At 38.9% G+C, this 19,000-nt stretch overlaps 1 protein-coding gene across 10 annotated transcripts in view; it reads left to right on the plus strand.

Annotated features, from left to right (window-relative positions):
* The window catches only part of RBM33 (RNA binding motif protein 33), a 94,247-nt gene that overhangs the window by 54,997 nt on the left and 20,250 nt on the right, over positions 1-19,000 (plus strand). For 8 of the 10 annotated variants that reach the window (XM_025148307.3, XM_025148308.3, XM_025148310.3 and 5 more), the window contains exons 14-15: positions 450-737; positions 6,593-7,237. In XM_025148307.3, the coding sequence (XP_025004075.2) occupies positions 450-737; positions 6,593-7,237 (933 nt within the window). Of the gene's footprint in view, positions 1-449; positions 738-6,592; positions 7,238-11,862; positions 12,381-19,000 lie in introns of those variants that run through there. The other 2 variants (XM_004939159.5, XM_040696639.2) reach the window with 1 other exon arrangement.

Consider the following 19,000-nt stretch of genomic DNA (forward strand, 5'->3'; position numbering starts at 1 on the left):
AGTGACTGTGTGGGAGCCCAGTTCTCTGACACTTGTTTTGGTTTGAAGATGCTCTCAGTAGCACTGCACTTGTTTTGATTTGAATGCTTTCAGTAGCACTTCAAATAAGCATTCTGGTTCACATGGTACCACTAACATCCTGTGAGTTTGCTCCAGTGCAGCATGTTCTATTGCCAGGTAGGGTGGGGTTACACAGCAGTCTGTAGCAGTTCTCAAGTTATTGTGACTGTAGTTGAGTGTTAAATAAGTTACTCAGCGTTGCTGTTAAAAAAAAAAAAAATTAATGTGCTTGTTTTGATACTTTCTTCTTCTTACATTAAAAACACAGTGCCATTTTGAAAAGCTTATTTTTTGTTTGTTTGTTATGAAGTCATGAAAATATGAAACAGGAAACACTTCAGCCTGACTTTAAGTAGAAACCTCATGTTTTTTTCCTTTCTGCTTTTCAGAGCACACCCTCACAAAACATTGTCAAGCGTCCAAATCAACAACTACAGCCAACTGCTCCAAGAAATAGTAACTTGCGGGAGTTGCCCATAGCACCGTCACACGCTCTGGAAGTGAGCAACAACAGGCGAGCCTCTACTCCAGCTGCTCAGGTCAAACCCATTACCAGCACGATGTCTGCCACCAAGACTGTAGCTGGTGGTGGAAACTCACAGGGAAGGCCTGAAATGAAAGCTAAGGCAGTCACACCAGTGGGCCAAGCAAAACCAGAAGTAAAATCAGAACCAGAGGTAAGGTTTTTTTTTTTAAGGCTCTTAAAACTTTTCTAGTCTGATTTGTGAACTGTCCGCACAGTTGATGTACTATTCATCCAGCATTTTTTGTTGCCACTAGAGGCCTCTCTTCTGAGTTGCACTTCCTTTAATGCGATAGCAAAAACAGTTTCTGTTGACAAAAAAAAAAAAAGTCTGAGAGATTTGCAGGGCAGTCTTTATGAGTGCTGTTAGTGTGAGAGAATGAGCAGCATTGTGTTGATGGTGCTCTTAATACTGAATGTCAGGAAGTGCCAGAGGAACGTGATGACAACGTGCAGCCTGTATGATTTCTGAGTGCCAGGTTATTTTGAACAAAGTTGTGAATCGTTATAGTTCAGTTGTCCATGAAACTTGTCTCAAGGACCAAGTTTCCTTCATCAATTGTTGAAAGCTTTAATTGGGATAATACTTCCTTCTCTTTAAGCTGCTGCTGATTAGCTTCGCATCTTGTTCTTGAATTAGTTATGACCATTCATAATTTTCACCGATGTGGCACAAAAGAAACTCATAGCTGGCAGTGCTTGACCTCCTATGCAGGAGCTTCTCGACTGGAATAAAAACTCCTTTATCCAGTTCTTAATTTTGATAGTTTCTGAAAAATTTGCTTACATAATCTCCTTCAATTCAGTTTCCTGGAATAATCAAAGTCACAGAAAATGCTGTGCCTCTTAGGAAAGTCTCTGTCTTTCAGGCTGTTAGTAAAGGTACATATTGAAGGCCTCTGCAAAGGAGATAGAGGTCTCAGCATCTAAAGCGTCTTAGAACCCCTTAGTATTTCTGTCATATGGCACTTTAGGCATTAGTTCAGAAATATCTCTGACAACATCTGGAAAGCTATCTTTGATAACAGTTTGCAATACCTATTTCATATGAGTTGTAATTTTCCCTGCCAAAACAGGAGGAAGGAAGTGTTGCACTTAAAAAAAAATGATGCATCTCCTGTAGTGTTTTGTGTTGTTAATCATAGACATAAAACCTCTGTAGGTACACTCAGCAAGTATTGGAAAAATGCATAAAGGTTTTCAGAGTGGACCGAAGAGAGAACTCCTATGCTGCAAACAATGTAGCAGCAGTTGTCCTTCAGCTGTGCCACTGCCGTAGTATTAATTGGTGCCATTTATCCTCATTTTCACAAACTGAGGATTGCTGCACTAGTAACTTCCATTTTCAAGCACATAATCATATCTCTTATTGTTGCATTGTAGTTTATTAAATTTCCCTCATTTAGGCAGACTGCAGTGTTTTCCAGCATTTTGTTGTCTCTAATTACCTAACTTTTTGTTGATTTTTGGCTTTCCATTAGGATGAGAAAGAGTTAAATTATGTCATCTCTTCTAGCTGTCTTGCTCATAACTGAATTGGGCAGGTTATTTTGCAAGTGTCTTCAACTGGAAAATTAAGACTTTTTTTTGCATCTCTGTCCCTGAAGAGCCAGTGGATGTATTTATGAATGCCCTATAATTCAGGAAGCACAAAAATGGCAATATTGTGTGTTAAGTGTTTTCCTCATTTTCAAAACAAAGGTTTTGCAACCAAAGTGACTAGAAGTGAATAGTATGCTTGTGTTCTTGTTCCTGTGTGACTGGAAAATACTGACCTCAAATGCCTTTGTCTGTTACTTTCCAAGATGTAAACTTGCACGTTTTCAGTCTGAAAAAATCATTTTTACAATGAAATTGAGAGGTATGGGTAATGGCTGTGAGTCTAATTCTGCTCATGCTGAGGTCACTTTAGGATGAAGGGAATTAAGGTATTTAAGTACTTTTAGGTTGAAGGGAAGGACGAAGAAAATGTAGAAAGGTGACATAAAGCTTTCTACTAGAAACTAGATATTGGAGGTTAGAACAGGAGAGAACTGGTAGAGCACAATCAGAAGTGTGCTGATATTACAGCTTATGTTGCAGTTAATGATTCTGCTGTAGACAGTCTTTCCATTCTACCAGTAAATTTGAAGTTGGGTGTTTATTTTTGGGGTCTTATATTGGTAGTTGTTTTTTGTTTTTGTTTTTTGATGAACTCTGATTATAGAAAATAGCCACTGTATTGAATTATTAAGCAGATGTATCTAAATATTTTTTATATTAACTACCTGAAAAATTGTACATGTACAAATTAGATCTTTTTCCAATTTGAGTAGATTTGACTTCCAGATTTTAATAATGGTGCCTTCTGTCTTGTTCCTTGAAGATTATTCTCATCAGTCTTTTTCCAGTTAGAAGGACTAGGACTTAAATTACAGTAGGGAGTGTAATCACATGTTTTAGAGTATGTCTTTTCTGTTTTTTGCTCAGCAGTGCCAGTCTGTGCCCTCCTGGAGAATTCAGGACTGCTCCTTCTCTTACAGCTGTTGCTGAGCTATACTCAGAAAGGCAGCCTGTAACATTTTCTTTTGGCACTTTTCATTAAAACCTCTGAACATTTAAGGCAGAAGAAAAACCTTGTAGCTAAAGTTTGGTCTCCCCTCCCAGCCACAAATGCATTGTTCAAGAACACAGTCTCCACTTAAGAAAAACAAAATGCTAAGGGAACTGCTTTGTTTCTCTTGCTTTGTGCTCTTCTTTTATTTTCTTACTTCCTACATAAAAGGAGAAGCCAGAGACAATACGCAACTTCTTCATGTGGAGTTTTCTACAGAAAAATGGTGAGGCATCTATAGAATTTATCTGGGAAAAAGCTGCTCTGAGTTTTTCTGTTTCTTCACCTACAGAAAACCTTGCTCTTGGCAGCAAACTTCGAAATGCAATACAAGCTGTGAACTTCACAACATCTTTGAAAGATTTCTACTCTTTTGTCAGAATGGTTTGTTTGTTTGGGCAGTGCTACCTCTTAAGGAGGAATGTGCTGGGGTGAAAATCGTTAGCAGCAGTCTTGACATACCATTTCCTTCTTGATCTAATACTCTATCTTGCTAGTTCCATCTAGTGAAGCTACTTAAAATGTGGGAGAAAAGATGCTGTTAAAGCTGAGAGGTGCAGAGGGTTCAACTATCCCCATTTTCATCCTGCTGAGGAGTTTGCTGTCATTTCTGAATCTGTGCTGTTGGGTCATTCCAGAGCTAGTTCCAATTAGACCTGACTTCTAAGACAAATATTTTGTTAAGAATCTCAAAATCTTGTTTGGTCTTCCCCTGGCTACAAGGATATTTTACTAAAAACCTAACTAACTGTTCTAGCTGCTTGCTTATGGAGATGAAGAATTTGGGCCTACTTATAGCTCTTGCCCTTTAGGAAGAGATTGACTTCAAAGCATCCTTATAAATTCAGTAAGTAGGAGTTAAGTTCCCGAAAGGAAAATTTCAGATTATATTTGAGATCAAGTAGCCTGAAGATCCTGCTAAGCATTCATCAAACTTAACATATGTTGTTAATACAGTTTGCCAGTTGTTCTCTGTGTTTAATGCTAGTGTAGCTGAACCCAGTTCATCTGCCCAAAGGGTTCTGCATGGACATGTTGATTAGAGTCCCACAGAGTGTTCGGTCCTTTCCTGCCAGCAAGGCTTATTTAAGTGTGCCATGAAGTATACATGTCTGTGCTGCTTACTCATAGTCTTTGACTTGGTGTTTTTTACTTTCCACATCAGGATATGTATCTTCCAAGGCCTTCAGAACTTGTTAGATGAGGGTATAGAGTTTTCGATAATAAATGCTGTCCTTTATATATAGAAGGGTCTGGTATTTTGCAGACTTCTGCCAGCACTGATACCTTCGCTTGTCTATAAAGAAAAAAACCACACAAATACACTGCTACTTCCAATGGTAAATTTGGTACTGGCTCACTGGAGTTGATCAGACCCATTTAGGTAAAATGCAGAATATTTTGATCTAAAGCAAAGGAAGTGAGTACAAAAATATATTAAGTGGAACAAGTTTTCTGTTTGGACAGTTTCAGTAATGCGCTTACTGTCTTGAACCTGCCTGAAAACTTAATTTGTAGCATCTGCATAACAGCACATCATCCTTCCCTCAATTTTCTCATCCCATTCAGGCTATATTTAAGAGTCTTATCACTTTGCACTGTTTCTTAGGAGCTCTTTAATTTTTTTTTTTACTGCAATTACCAATTCTTGGTATAAGATTAACTTTTCGACTTTTTCATCATTTCAGTTTTTTAAAGTATGTTCCTGTTTGTTGCCATCAATCAGCAAAATTGTTGTTGTGATGGATCAGTTATCACCAGAGTCGCAGTCTGAAAAGTATAGAGGAAGATCAGAACCTTTTGTTCTATGAAGCATTGTCCTGAAAAGTTTTAGGTTTGCTCTTGGAACTATGGCTCACATTTTAACAACAAAAAAATAAATAAATGAAAGAAAATTGAGTTTTAAGTCTTTTTTTTGGCCATTGTTTCAACCAGACTTTTAGTCTGAGCCATGCTGCTTTTTCTTAGTCACTATGGGAATAATCTGTGTCAGTAGATGCTCAGGAAAGAGGCAGTTCTATCTGCAGGAGACAGATGTTTGGATTAGTACATCTGGGTTCTATGAGCACAAACTCTACTGGGCTTTCATATTTCTGAACCAACATTGTGGTTGGATCTGTCCTGCTGTTTTTCCTGTTCACTGAAGGGGGATTCTGGGGTGTACCAGGATAAAAACCACTTGGAACAACAAAATCTCTCATTGCTCACTTCAGTTATGTATGTGCTTTAAAAGAAAGGCATTTGTGTTGACATGATATTGTACCCTCACAAGTGCAAGGTGAATAACTTTCACGGATTCAGTCTTTCAGAAATGTTCTAATACTGTTTATGCAGTAGCTTACCAAAATGAAAAGTATTGTTTCCCTGAGAGCCTGTTTTTGCTAGAGGTGATTTAATTTATCAGTAGGATTTAACAGTAGGACTTTGTGCTCATTAACATTTGTAATCAGCCTCTGCGAGTCTCTAACATAATAGTACAGACTGTTGAAAATAAAAAATGTATATTTAAAAAGTGTGCTTTGTAATTTTAAAAGAAAGCATGCGATAGTATTGTAAGAGCATCTTCATTTCCAGGGTGATGAAGATTTGCATTTCCTTGACTCTTGTCCATTTCTTACAGCATTTCATAAGAATCCATTTTGCCGAAGTTGAGGCATCTTTAGAAAGGTTACTTGATAGTGTGTAAGACTTTCAGAAGGGCGTAGGGGTGGAATATTAAAGGCATTCTCTAAATACCATTAATATTCCAGCACTGCATTTGGCAACATTTTGATTCTGAAGAGAGTGCATGAGTTCAAGGTCAGAGAGATTGACTTGTGCTGTTCATTATAACCAATTATTGTGTGACAAATGAGTTTGAGATCAGGCTGAAAATTCTGTGAGAAAAATCAATAGTTCTAATCAGGGCCTTTCAGGTCATTTACCACCCTACCTTTTGTTACTTTGTCAGAAAAGAGCAAGATAAAACCTGTGTGACAGTGGGTTGCCTTCGTATTGTTACTTTCCATTTGAAACATATTTTGATATCTTGAATTATATTAATTTAGTTTAATTGCTTTTAGAAAGTTCTAAATGAGTTCCAATTTGTAAGACTTAATTTTTTACTATTCTGATAAGATTTCTTAACTGGTATTATAAGTTCCATTTATTTTATTTTATTTTTTTTTCCCCTCTAGGAAGTAGTATATCTAAGTCTTAAACCTGATTCAAGCTGTTTGTGTCTAATGAATAACAAATAAACCATACTGGCAGATATGCTCTACTAATAGCCTTAGCTCAGTGTCTGGGATAATTTCAGAAGCTCTTCAGAGAGTTAGGCCATTATGACATCTTCTAAAACAATATTTTAATGCTATTTTGACCAAGCAAGGCTTATGCTGATAATTTTGTAAATTAATTTGCATTTCCCTTTGTAGTATCCAGATGAAGATGAAGAGACTAGATTGTATCGTTTGAAGATAGAAGAGCAGAAACGTCTAAGAGAAGAAATTCTGAAACAAAAGGAGTTGAGACGGCAGCAGCAGGCTGGTGCTAGAAAGAGAGAATTGCTAGAAAGGCTTGCACAGCAGCAACAGCAGCAACAGCAACCTTCTATGCAGCAATCCTACATGCAACAGGACGACGACTCTTCTGAGTACCCTACCAACGGCAACCCTTACATACCCCACTCTGGCTTACAGACCAGGCAAAATGTGAAAAACAGACTTCTTGTTAAAAAGCAAGATGTGGTAGTTCCAAATATTCAGCCCAAACACACAGACTATTCGCAGGTTGGGGCTAATACGCAGTATCAAGGACAGCAAATGAAACCAGTGAAACAGCTGAGGCAGACCAGAACAGTATCTCCTAGTCAGCCTCAGGCATCGCAGAAAGTGTTACAGACAAAACCTGCTGCAGCACCGCTGCCCACCACACAGACTGCTAGAGTGGCTTCCGTACAAGCAAGGCCACAGGAAATGAAACCTGGCGTGAAAAGAACTGTCATGCAGCGGACAAACAGTGGTAGTGGAGATGTGCCCCATGTCGGCAGCAAAGTCAGGGTGATTAAGTTGTCAGGAGGGGTAAGTTTCCAAGGCTCATCTTGTGTGTGTGTGCTGTCATGGTTTGTTTCTGTGTGTTTCATTCTGTGTAAGTCCAAAATAAAAAATAGGCCTAGGATGAAGGGAGAAGTAGCAGATTTATCAGACTTTATAATCCGTATTTTAGATTTTCAGAATTGTAAGTTACTAGCAGTTACTCAGGAGTGTATGTTTGCCATAATGCTTTACTGTCAGACAGTTATCACTGATGGCATCTTTTCGAAAATACTACTCCATTCTTTTAAGTTCTTTGTAACTTGAGTCTGCGAGACTCCTCAACTTAGCTCATTTAGCTTAAGGTTGGTAGGTCTGAGAATGGCTCAGAGTAAAGGACTTACATGGCTGTTTTTAAGGTTCAGTTAAAAGGCTAGGCTCTGTTCATTCATTAGTTGAAGCCACATAATTTAGTTGTGTGCAAGCACTGGCAGTAATATGGCTTCTGTACTCAAGGGGAGATTGTTTTTGTTTTCTGGGAAGCATGTTGTGAAACGAATTCAAGCAGTATATTGGAGGGGGATGTTTCCTGCTAGAGACTGGGTTTAAAACATTACCATTTCACTTCTGCATCTAAATTAGGTTTCCTTATCTTTTGATGAGGGGTCTGTTGTTTGTAGAGTGTCCCTTGAGCACTAGTGTTGTGGATGACTCTCAATGCCAGCCTTGATGGCGGTGTGCATACTGAAGGTCTGGGGGGTTGGTTAGGAAGTTTATAGACCACATTTCTTCTGTCTTAATGAAGAAACAAGTTAATTTGTTAGGGCTCTGGAGAAACTGAGATGAAGGGACGTGTTTGCCAGTGTGCAATCTGTCCTTGGTTTTTATGCTGAGGAGGACATGATATATTTAATGCTGTGATACAATGGAGGAGTTTGGGCAGATTTTTTTTGTATTTTTGGGATGTTCTTGTGTTGTTCTTTTTTTATGGTGGGTTTTTCTTTCTTTCTTTCTTTTTTTTAAGAATACTTAAATTATGAAGAATGTTAATTAGAGGAACTTACAGAACTGCTGTAATGAGGTGAATGTCCTGTGTTAGCAGGGGCTTGATAAAGCCTTGGAGGGTAGGCTTTAGTTCATAGAAATATGGAGGAAATCAGATGCTAAAACCTTAGCTACTTTTTATAGCTCATAAAAGCTAAATATGCTTAACACTTTGAATTGCATAATAATGTTTTTTCAAAATATTAACACAAAGGGCATTGTTGACTAACTAGAACTGACAACAACCTAACTTAAGGGATGTCTGATTCTTCAGACATGGTAACTTAAGCACAGAAGAAAGTACCAGAGGTTGAAAGAAATTGTTTCTGTTGGGCTAAAAAATAATTATATATAGATATGTCTGCAAGAATCCCAGTGGTCTACAAGAGGTATGACAGGTTTGTTATTCATTAACAATTGAATAAAGCAATCATGCACAACTTCTTTTATTATATGGCGGAACAAAACAATGCCAGTCACCACTGCGTACAGCTCTTCAGAACAAAAGGTTATCAGTGCCCAAACTTTGATTTGTAATGAAATAATTATCATTATGCTCTGTTTTAGGAAACTTTAAATGATTTGTTTCAGATAAGTCTCTTGGTAAGCAAGAGCAATTAGCTTCATTAAGTGCATATATAGCTTCTTTTTCGTCATACACTCAGGCAGATTTGTTCTGTCTTTAGCTTTCAGATACTGAGGTTTTACCAAGCTAAAGCAGTTTCTTTATATATCGCTTTCTCTTTTTTTTTTCTTCATACAGTCATGGAAAATTTCATTTTTCTTTCCTACTCTGGAAGAATAAGAGCAGGCATTGCAATTAGCTGCTTAACGTTGATCAAGACGATTGATTAATTTTTAATCATTTAGTGACAAGCTGAATCTATATAACTTTGTTTCTTTGACCACACAAGGAAAAAGAAAAGAGCAGCAGTGTGGGGGAGCAATCTTGTCTCTTTTGACAGGATTTTAAGGAAGAATTAAGTGCTGCTTGGACTCTGAGTGCCATAAAGATCACATCACATTTAGTTTCCCTTTTAGCACTGCCACCTTTTTAATTTATTTTCACACCTTTTGCATCGACCCTAGATGTACAACAGAAGCCAAATATTCTTCTCCCTGGTCATCCTCCCTAGCATTTATTTGTGCTTTATATAGTTCCCTACCTTTGGCCGAGGGGGTGTTTGGTGTCTCTGATTTGTAGGCATTGACTCAGTCCTGCAGTTAAGTAGCCCTGCTGTTGCTCTCAAGTCTAATCACTTGTACCCCTTTGCCTTTCTAGAGCTCTTTTGTGCAGTGAGATTTTTAAGACTCATGTACTAGTGAGATGTTTGCGATTAGACACAATGCAAGTTCCTTTTTGAAGCTCTTAATTCATGTTGGTAAAGACTTAGAAGGTGCCTTCTCTATCAGCCTGCTAGCTGTAGTGCAGCACGCATGGTAGTAGAGCTGTCAGCTGAGGAGCGGATTGCTTTGAGGCCAGCCCCATTACAAACTTATCTAGTCCAAATTAACCTAGAACAGGAGCTGGTGGCATGGACTATTCCCCTGCATTCAGCAGGACCACATGTAGAAACAGGATCAAGTGGTTGTTGCTGTTGGTGACTTTTATTTAACAGTTAAAGGGATGTACTTAGTATATTGGTGAGATTTATGGTGTATAAATGTCAGAAGAGAAAGGTTCATTTCTTGGGGGCAGTATCTTCCCCGATCTAAGCTTCTAACTGTATTTATCTGTATTGCTGGGTGTTGCAGTACTATTGAGCATCTCTGACCTTTCAGATAAAGGTAATCCTTGTTATTTAAGAAGGTAAAATAGCCTTTCATCTGTTTCTACAATATTTTCTCTTGAGAGGATTTTACTTCTTAAGTATTTTAATAGAACAGTAGGAATTACTAATTAAATTCCAAGAAATAATTTCTTCAGTTTGTCTGATGTAGAAGAAGCCTTAATTTATGTCTTAGTATACTAGAGAAAAGAGAAGTAGAAAATATTCAGTATTTTCTGTGTGTCAGAGCAAGTTTGTGTATCAAGATGACTCAGGTGTTGTGCTTTATTTCTTTTTTAACAAATTGCCTTTCCCCCCAGAAAAAATACTGGTATGTCTGTCCCTTTCCAATGCAGCTGTAATTTATGCAGGAATTTATGCAGTGCAGTGAATAGTTTTCCATTAAAATGTTACGCTCTTAGAGAAATGAAGTAGTGGCAGATCTGTAAGAAGATTAATACTTCAGGTTGGGTATTTTGTTTTTTTTTTATTCGAGGCCCAAGAAGACTCGTCTTCAAAGTCATCCTTTCCAGAAATAGGAGTTCAGCATATTTGCTGAGTATTTGAGGTCCTGTGTGAACCTGATGAATTGCATGAGGTTTGAGAAGGCCGAGTGCAAGGTGTTGCACTTGGGGCAGTCTGAGGTATGTAGACAGACTGGGAGAGGAAGTCATTGAGTGCAGCCCTATGGAGAAGGACTTGGTCATCCTGGTGGGTGAAAAGGTGGACATGAGCCAGCAGTGTGTGCTTGCAGCCTGGAATACCAACAGTATCCAGGGCTGCATCAGCAAGAGGGGTGGCAGCAGGGAGAGGGTGGGGATTGTCCCTCTGTACTGTGCCCTCCTGAGGCCTCCTCTGGAGTACTGCATCCAGGTCTGAGGCTCATATGAAGCTTATAAACAGGAGGGAAATCAGCTTTTTACGTGGGTTGGTAGAGATAGGATAAGGGGGCACCTTTTTTTAACTAAAAGAGAGGAAGTTTAGAGGTTAGGGAACTTCTTTACTTGAGGGAGTGGTGAGGCGCTGGCACAGGCCCAGAGAGGTTGAGGATGCCCCCATCTTTGAAGGTGCTCAAGGCCAGGTTGGATGGGGCCCTGGGTAGCCTCAGCTGGTGTCTGATTTAATGGTTGGTAACCCTGCCCATGGCAGGGGGCTTGGAAGTAGATTATCTTTGAGGTCCCTTGCAACTCAAGTCATTCTGTGATTCATACTTGATTTGCTTGGCTTGGAAAGGGGCCTGAACTCAGTCCTAAAGATCTGCTTAAGAATAAACAATGAGCTTGTAGGCTGTTGTTTATCAGGAAGTGATGCCCAAATAAACCAGTTACAGAAAAACAGTAGCAGAAGGACCAGATAAATAGTTTGTTCTGCCTTGAGGGGGGGATGAACTGTAGAGCATTCCTGACAGATTTGTCCAACCTTTTTTCTGAAATCTCATTTATAGAGATTTCTTTTGCCACCTACTTCAGTGTTTAATGTGTACTTTTATATTATTGAAAATTATTTCCTTTTTTTGTGACCAGTTCTCTTTTTGAAGATCTCTGAAGTGTTTTTGAGCAGTCGTGTCCTTTTGATAGGTCACATTTTTCTAACACTGATGCTTTCTATAGTGATTTCCTTTGGGCTCTGCAACCAGTCTGTCAGTAAACAGTTCTAGTACGTAGTACAACTGCATTCCTTAAGTCAGTATACTGTACATGCCTTTATTCCTGGAAGAACAGGTTTGTACCTTGATTTTATAAATGGAGTGCTGAACATATTTTTCATTTAGTTGGAGGTTCTGTGGGAAATCGTAATAAAATTTTAAAATGTCTGTATCTTTCATTCATCTTATATTGTTGTTGGGTGTATTTTCTCTAGCCAGAAAATGATCTGCCATGCACAAAGTGATATATGTCTGTACCAAAGGCCTGAAAATGCTGATTTCTTACGCTGCACCAAGAATGCGCCAATCTTTGTGGAAAACTGCACAATGAGCTTTTTATATATGTAAGCTACATAAAAATCTCAGTGTTCCCCATTGGATTAAATGCAGTATCTTATTAGTGATCTTAATTTCTGAAAACCTGAGATTCTTCATCTGAAAAGCTTGAAGAAAGCATTGGCAAGATTTCTGTGAGAAGTCTGTCACAAAATTGTCCTCGGATTGTAAAAAGAGAAAAGAAAATCAGAATGGAAGATAAACAACTTCATTCTTACGTGAAGTAACTGAGAAGGGAAAGCGATGAATGTGGAGTTCTGAATATGGAAAAAGACACTGATTTAAATGATTCTTGTTTGATAATGTAACCGTATCAACCAACTTCGCTTGAATGTTTGTATTTGTTTTTGCTTGCATGTGTATGTTCAAGTTTAATTAAAAACATTTTGACTTGAAATCTCTATAGCGCCTTTCATCTAAATTTGTTAGGAGTGACAAACATCAGGATTTCTTAGCGTTTATATGACAAGGTCTTTGAGGGATCTCTGCCCAGCTCTGCAGTGCTGCCAGCTGTGAGAAAGAGCACACAGGAACTGGCCCCACATACAGCAGTATTAATTTAATAAGCTGCAGAATGACGTGGCAGTTTGTTCGCATCCCGTTATTTGAATGAGGTCCAAATAATGCCCGTAGTAGAAGCAGACTGGAGAAGCTGCAGAAGCTGTGATAGCTTACCATGCAACTTACCATGTTTGTTTGGAGTGTGTCAGAATGGTCAAGTCCACTGAAGCACTGCTAATTTAAATCCTGCTGAAAAAGGAGTCTGCCAGCCAGAGGCTTCAAGATAGTACTTGTAGTGTATTTCACAACTGGATGTGGATTTCTTATTGCCACCTCCAAATATCAAGGGGGAAAAGCCCACAAAAGTAGATCAGGGAGCCCTGTGGCTCCTCCCAGTTATGAGAAAGACATAGTCTTTTTGTGAAATATTTCTAAGTGAATTGTCCTCCCAGATATCCGGTGAGGACTGTCCCTGTAGAAACAGAATACGTCATAACTTCAGAGTTGTTCTTTGTAAAAGTGAGGTGGGCTGTGCTGTGTTGTTGAGGACCGGGGAAATGAGGGCATTTGTGGGCACCCTTAGCAACTTGAGGGACTTAGAGTGGTAACAGCCAGACTAGGTGCAGGCAGTACTTCTAATAGGTTTTTAATAAAATCCTTGAAAGGGAGAAGAGAATTCTAACTACACTGGATTTAGTATTGCTGTGGATAACTTGGAACCAAAATGCAATAAAATATTTCCTATTTTAAACTAGAGGACAAGTTTCTCCTTTTCCTTAGGGGACTTTCAAATTGTATGTTGAAGAAGAGCTACATCCTCCTGAATACCCTGAAAGCAAGGCATTTGGTATTGCTTGTCACTTTTTTTTTTTTTTAAGTCTCAAAGGACAGTTTTTCTGCCATTGTAAGTGATACACTGTGGAGTTTGTGTTGGTATGATGTTAGTGTTATGGAGTATCCAGTTTCCCAGTTACCTGATGGGAAATGACTGAAAGCAACTAACACTGTTGAAGTACATAATAAAGAGAGCAAGCTGTTTTTTTGGATGGAAGTCATAGAATGATGGAATGGCCTGGGTTGAAAAGGACCACAATGATCATCCAGTTTCAACCCCCCTGCTATGTGCAGGGTCGCCAACCAAGTAGATCAGGCTGTCCAGAGCCACATCCAGCCTGGCCTTGAATGCCTCCAGGGATGGGGCATCCACAACATCCTTGAGCAACCTGTTCCAGTAATATTGCTGGGTGGGGTGGAGGACTGGAAGTCTGCTTTACGAAATAAGAAAAAAAGAAAATCAGCAGATTTGTTGACGTTGTCTTGATTAGTTGCTTTTGAGCCTGCATTGGCAGGGGGGTTGGACTTGATGATCTCTAGAGGTCCCTTCCATCCCCTACAATTCTGTGGTTCTTTGAGCTGAGAGAGTCCCACTTGTGGCTGGAGATGGAGGTAATGTAGTTTGTCCCTGCCAAGACTGTGCAAGAAGCATAGGGCAGTGTGTGGAAAGGATTCAAGTTGCCTTTAGTTTTAAGCTTCAAGGAACGCAAGCTGCAGGAACTAGAAATGAGGGAAGCTTCCATTGCAGTGTGACACCTTGTGTTCCGCTGGAAAGGGCTCTTTCAGGAGCTCTGGGCAGCTTTTGGATTGTTGAGATTTTAAAACAGAAGTGTTTTCTGTTGGTGATGTCTCTCCAGCTTTCCTATAAGTATCCTGGATGTGGTACCATCAGCTGAATTGGGACACGTGAAATTTTGGTTTTTGTTATCTGCGTTACAGTGCTGTATTTCGTGGTCAGAAACGTAAAAATGAAGGTGATGCTTGAACAAGTTCCCAATCCACACACAATGGATTTTGCTGTAGCTTTGACACAACATTTGTATTTCTCATAACAAACTGGTGGGTCTTTGTGCTAGAAGGACGTTGTAGTCATGATGGTGCACCTGATCAGCTATGTTTAGGTGCTGGTGAAACCAATGTAGTGCAGCTGGAGTTCTCTGATGCCTTTTGAGCAGTTCTCTATGCCTTAGTTCTCTCAGTACATGAGGAGATACTTAAAGGTAAGAAATTTGTTAGTCGATGGGATTAAGTGGAATTAGCTGCTTTTTCTTGAAGCATTTTCTTCTGCTGTTCTGTCTTATCCATACACCATTAGGCATGGAAGGTTGTCATCAAATCACAGTTCATTGGAGCAGCTTAACTGCCTCTTTATTTTGTATCATGGGAAGGGAACCACTTCTGGATTTTATTTATTTATTATTTCGTCTGCGTTCTTCTGTTTGAAGTAAGTTTGCTCCATGCCAAACTTTTTGGCTGGGAAAAATAAGCATAGCTCTCTGGTCAGCACCAAAAGTGTCATTTTTCTGTTGCGTGTTGGTAGCTCTACCAGGTCTGCAGTGTGATATGGCTTATTTCTTCCTGTACTCCAAGTCAAACACATACCTTTAGTGTATCTTAGACTAAGCACGTGTCTATTAATTGAGTAGTGTATTGCAGCCTGATCAGAGAGCAGGAGCTTTTCTGTTTGCTTTTTTCATCTTTTTTTTCTTTTATTAAAGTGCTGCTGTTCTTGAATTAAAAAAACAAAAAGACTTTGAGAGGTCTTGGAAAGCCTTTAAAAAGGGTGACCAGGTGTTTCTCAGTGGTGTTTGACAGATTGAAAACAGATCTTCAGCTCTTCGGAAACAGTGCTTGTTCATGTCAGTGGTTTGTGAGATGTTTGGCAAGTGATTGGGCTTCCTATTCTCTGGTCCCTGCCTGTTTCATACCTGTTTGGAGCACCACTTGAAAAGCAGATAATTATTAGGGTTTTGCCTTTAATTTATGTTTCTGATTACTGCGATGAAAAAATATTCATGTAGATTGGAAGACTGTCTTCCTTGCTGTGTACATAATTTAGCTTTGCTGTTTTACCTGAGGATCACAGCTGCCTCTGTAGATGTCTGTCTATAGCCGAATGTGGTATTAGAGAAAAAGAAGAAAAGTTTACATATGCAAATCTGTACAGCTGGTGAAAGAACAGTAAATTGCTCCTGTCCTTGGAGTGAAGATGAGTTCAGTAACATGGTAGATATTTTTTCCTCTTAACTACTATGATACTGCAGAAGTACTCGTTTCTGGAAATATTGACTCAAACTGGTAGGAGATGAGGAGTTTCTCCTTTCCTAAAGGAAATCAATTACAAGATATTTTTTGGATTGAGTTTTTCCTGCAAGATTCAAACCTTCATCATGTTGGAGAGAGTTTGATGTGTCGTAAACATAAGAAAAGAGGAAAATATTTTGCTTTTCTGGGTTATTTTTACACAAATCAGCAGTTTATTTCCTCTAAGTGCTTTATCCAGCATGCACATCCCTTTACTATTGGGTGATTTTGAATTAGCTTTATAAAGATTACATGGATAGACACAGCATTGTCGTCGTTAATAGAAACCTGTGCAGTGAGGTCTATGGGCTGCAAGATCTCTAACAGTGCCAGTGACAGTGAAGTATGGCCTTATCGAAAGGAGAATTCATAAGAGGCTGCCCTGGGACACTGCACCACTATCCTTCTGTGTATCCTGACAATGTTATCTGTCCTCTCAGTACGGAGTATCAAATGTCTGTCACGAGTACAGAAATTAATTTAATGTCACCTGAAGACATGCAATTAATCTTTTAGAGGTTTTCATAATACCTTTACAGAAAGAGTTGCCAGTTTGGCGGATTTGGATTTTGGGGTTTAGCCGAAGATAAGGAAAATTAATTTTTCATCAGGGTTAATACAAGCTAGCAGGGCCACAAAGGCAGAGAAAAATGGTTTGGGAATTTGTCAAGTGTTGTCACTCTAGAATAATGCTGCTTAACGTCTGATAGGTGTAATCAAGAGTTGAGATTTCTATAGAGGGGGATTAATCAATTTGCTCACTACAGAATGCGGGTTGGTGATACCATTCCTTCATGGGGTTTAAGAATGAAAATAAGATTTGATCTGTCAAATTGCAGGAAGCTCTGACAGTATCAATAGGCATTTTTATCAGTACATTTTAAAGCATTTGTTATAAATAAATTTGTCCTGCTAATGTTGGTGGCAAATAAACTTCATCTTCATAACAAAACTGTCATCATGATTATGATAGAGTGCAGAGCTTCAGCTCGCTAAATTCGGGCAGTATCATACAATTCTGGTCTTAGAATTTGTGATCTCATATTTGACAGAATGCTCTTTGTGTTTCTGAATGCACAACACTGACAAGTGAGAGCATGTCAATATTGGAAAACAGCCTTGATGAGTATCAGGGCATTGCTTCTAAAACTCATGGCCTTTGCGAGTGACATCATTTCTCTTTTTTGTTAGTCTCCAGTTTTAAATTAAGTGATGCAGATTCTTTCACAGTCAAGTTTGAAAAATACTTACCAGGTAGAACAGATTTTTTTGCCTTGATCTTTTGAGTTTTGCTTAATTATACACAGCAGGGAATAAGAAAAACATTTTTCTTTCATTGGCTTGCAGACAGAAATGAAATTCACCTATCTGTAGAGGACTTCAGAGGAAGTTTGCATTATAAAATTGGACGTAGTCATCAGTCTCAGGTCCTAGCATAGGACTGGGGTGAACTGGGAAGTGTTCCACCTGGCTTCAGCACTTTCAGGTTGTATGAAGCAGGCCATGATGATGGCTGGATGCATCTTTGAAAGATTTAGAGTTGTCCAGTATATCCCAAAAGGCTCTTGGAAAAAAAAAATAAGAAAAAGATAAAAAAAAAAAATGTACTTCGACAAGACTTAAAACATCTCATTCTATTCCTACATGTTTAAATGTGGGGGGAGAGGTGATGTAAGCTAATGAAAAAGTAGCATTGAGAAATCAAGTCCTTAAGTAAAAGGTTGACTTCAGATGAGTTGGAACTGAGATGTTTTACGCAGAGGAGATGTTAGCAATTCGGCTTCTATGATTCAGATGTCATTTTGGGTAGCTTCTGCAGAACCATCTTGCTTGACTTGCCTGTAGCTTTACTGTGTGTTTTAATTTGCCTGCTTATTTTCTGCCTCCCTAGTGAAAATTGGGAGTCAGCACAGGAGCAGTCCTGTTTGCAGTTACGCCAATCTTCTACCAGAGTGTTAATATTCTCATATGAACATGTGGCTGTAAGTAATGTTCAGAGGATTTGTGGCCTTAAGACCAGACGATAAAGCTCTTTATGGGTGTTTTGCTTAAGTCTTACTTCTTCATTTGCATTCCTGAAGAAGCCAGCAATTATCTTCCTCATAAGAAGTTTAAAGGATGATAATGGTGGCAAGTGCCATGTTTTAAGTTAATATTGTGTAGATTTTACTCATTTTGGTTTTGATACTGCTTGACATCTTTAGCAGCAATGCTTTTTTTACCTGAGACTTTGTTGTTTCACTTGTTAAACACATACTGGCCTAGGAGCCATGTTTTTGGGTTTTGTTTGACTTGTTTTGTTCTTAATTTAAGAAAGATGCCAAATTTTGTCTTCAGTTGCAGCCAGGAGAACTGTACATGAGACAGTGTATTGCTGTCAGGGAGCTCAAGCCAGCTCAAGAAGCAGTGTTTTTTAGAGCAGGGTTATAAAGCCAGGTTTTGATTCAGCTGTCCATTTTTCCTTTCTTGTTGCAGGAACCAGCAGGCTTTTCTCCTTCCCCATTTCTTACCCTGCGGATTTCCTTTATTGTTTTTTACAGGTTTTCATGTTTCTGAGATGCATTAACTTACAAAATGTTCAGAGATGCTTCCACCTTCTATATCAGCATCCGAGAGAATTTTGCAGGCGAATCGTGTTAACACTTGAAACCCACAGCCTGGGTTTCAGCCCAGGGTTGGGTCTTGACCCATTAGAAACCCCAGCAGGAAACGTATCCCACCATATTCCTCATGAATGCAAACCCATATTGTGCGTTTATGCGTTTGTTTTGTGTGATTGGGTATTTCCTGCTGTAGTTTGAACAGTTTTATTTGGTGATAATTGAGCTTTCCAGTTAAATATTGGGTGGTTGTTGGCCATCCTAGCCTTTATGGGAAATGATTGTTTGCTTTTGAAGTCTCCATAATGAGCATGTACGATGTGTTTTGTACCTGAGGGCTTCACTTGCATGCTGTTCATATGTGCAGGAATCATTTTTGGGTTTGGAGAGGCACAGTCACAAGTACTTATGGTTGTATTGCACAGCAGGCGTTTAGCATAGATTAGATTAGAATTCCCAATTCTTAGGATTAAATTCCTGCTGGAATTTTTGGTTCTTTTTAGTTTCGTAATCTTCCAGCTGCTGAAAGGTTGGATAAAGGAAATTATCTGACCAGAGCATAAGGCTTATGCTGGTATTTAAATCCTTTTCATTTTAGTGTTAGTTCAATACTGGTTTCTTGTACAGGTTTTTGTTTGTGTGCTTATGTTTTCAGGAGAGGAGAAGGGCTGTTGCCTTTTTCTGTTTCTTTTTTGAGCTGCAGTCGAAGACAGACTTGGAAGGAAGAGCTTTATAATTTCTTTCTAGTGACTGATCTCAAAGGTTTGTGTACAGAATT

This window comes from Gallus gallus, chromosome 2 (genome assembly GCF_016699485.2).
Source record: "Gallus gallus isolate bGalGal1 chromosome 2, bGalGal1.mat.broiler.GRCg7b, whole genome shotgun sequence".
Taxonomy (NCBI): Eukaryota; Metazoa; Chordata; class Aves; order Galliformes; family Phasianidae; genus Gallus; species Gallus gallus.